Here is a 2,001-nt window from a genome sequence, read left to right as displayed (position 1 = left end):
GCTGGACCCACACTGGGTCGGATGATTTCCACATCAGTCTGATTGGTGGAAGTGGGTGTGCAGCAGTGGCCCTCACAGTAAGTTTGTCACCCTGGCTTTCAAAACAGCTAGAGCGTCCCTTCCCAACAGGGGTGGGACTCCAGGCATGACATATGGGAAGAAGGTGATGGTTTTCTCTGGTCCTTTTTCTGTGTGACGCGTGATCGCTACTAATTGAGCGCTCTTTCGAGCCCGGGTTAGTCCTCCAACTCTGCCCACTATGGGGGCATTCTCCAATTTCCAGTGCTGGGGCCAGGTTTTTCGGGAATGACTGTAACATCTGCTCTGGTGTCAATTCTGTGTGAAGCGTGATCGCTACTAATTGAGCGCTCTTTCGAGCCCGGGTTAGTCCTCCAACTCTGTCCACCATGGGGGCATTCTCCAATTTCCAGTGCTGGGGCCAGTTTTTTTCGGGAATGACTGTAACATCTGCTCTGGTGTCAATCAAAAAGCGAACACTAATGGTGATGTCATTTAAGGTATTGCAGAGGGAACAGGTCCCCCAAACCACTGGCGGGTTATCACATTTTACCGCCAGGGCCACCCCGGGGTCTCCTCCCCAGGGGGTGGTTCTTGCTGTTCCTGAGGTAGGGTCAGGTTTGGCTGGATTGTTGGTTGAGCCACAAAGTTGTTTGCTTCTCGAGGGGGCTGCAGGTTCGGATGCATTCCACCCCATCCGCGGTTGGTATGGTTGGGCCGCCTCATGTCCCACGTGGGAGAGGGCTGTGCACGGCCCTGGTGCCCTCACCCCCTCCCGTTTCCCTGGTTTCTAGATCTGCATTCCCTGGCGAAATGTCCCTTCTTTCCACAAGCCCAAGAGAGTCCTCTGGGTCGATTTTGGTGCGGGGGGAGCGCTGTTGGTGGGTCCCCCAACCGAGGGCAGTTTGCTGCCATATGCCCCACCTGACTGCATTTAAAACATGCCATCACATTAGCCATCATGGTAGTAACAGCCGCCTGAATTTGGGTTAGATGCTCTTCCCTTGCAATGTGCCTAATCATGTCTGTGATACTCAACCTCGCTAGCAGTGAACGTAGGATTTCTTTGGTTACTGAGTTACACCGCTGACGTAAACAGTCTGCGAGGACCGGGCCTTTTGCTTCCGCGAGCAGGGTTGAGGAGTCGATTGCTGCCTTGAGGCGATCCACAAATTGTGCAAAACTCTCACTTTCCTTTTGCTTAATCGAGGACCACGGCGATGGCTTGACAACAACTGTGGAAATTGCGCAAATGGCTTCTCTGGCCACGCGAGTGGTTGTCATAATTTCATGGACCTGTAGGCCCTGGAACTGCGCCTGGGGGGTGATCATTGTTGGGTCTGTACCCATCAGCCGCTGCAGGGTGGAGCCGTAGAGTGGGTGGTCTGCCCGGGTCACCTGGGCTAGCTGCCTTGTACAATTGTCCTCCCATTCTTGTTTAAACACGAACATCCCTGCTCCGTCAAAGATCAGTCTACAGGCTTGATTTATATCAAATGGGAGCAGATCATCTCCCCAAAAAATGCCATCTATGAGGGTGGTGACCATGGCAGAATTGAGTCCTTTGTCTGGAATTGCCTTCACAATTGTATGCATGTCCTTAGGGTTCATTGGTGAAAAGACTCTCCGTCCCCCTTCCGTTAGCCGAACTGGGAATGCTAGTGTGGTTGGTGAGACCAAATTGGCACATGCAATCTTTATTCTTCTCCAATCAGTGAGATGGAATTCTTCCCCTCGCAGTCCTTTTTTTATTTCGGATTTAATTTTTATTTTTATTTTGGATGGGAATATATTTGCTTTTGACTGTATTTATCCCCATCTCCTCCTCCTCTGAAGTTGAATCCGTTGTGAACCCCTCGCCCCAGTCTGTGCCTGATCCGGAGTCTGAGCTTGACTGACTGGCCACTTCCGGTTGCCAGTACCTTTTTGTTGGGCTCCAGCCCGACCCACCTCCGTCGCGGGCGGGCGGGTGGCTCCCACTTG

The 2,001-nt window shown here is 52.3% G+C and overlaps 1 protein-coding gene across 1 annotated transcript in view; it reads right to left on the bottom strand.

Annotated features, from left to right (window-relative positions):
- Positions 1 to 715, bottom strand: part of LOC104390441 (endogenous retrovirus group K member 25 Pol protein-like) — a 2,971-nt gene extending 2,256 nt beyond the window's left edge. The window contains exon 1 of the mRNA XM_009999579.1: positions 77 to 715. Within this exon, the coding sequence (XP_009997881.1) occupies positions 77 to 715 (639 nt within the window). The remainder of the gene's footprint in view (positions 1 to 76) is intronic.
- Positions 716 to 2,001: the final 1,286 nt, after the last annotated feature.

The sequence above is a fragment of the Chaetura pelagica genome, unplaced genomic scaffold (genome assembly GCF_000747805.2).
Source record: "Chaetura pelagica isolate M959 unplaced genomic scaffold, ChaPel_1.0 scaffold55, whole genome shotgun sequence".
Lineage (NCBI taxonomy): Eukaryota > Metazoa > Chordata > Aves > Apodiformes > Apodidae > Chaetura > Chaetura pelagica.
This window is presented reverse-complemented; position numbering and strand designations above follow the sequence as displayed.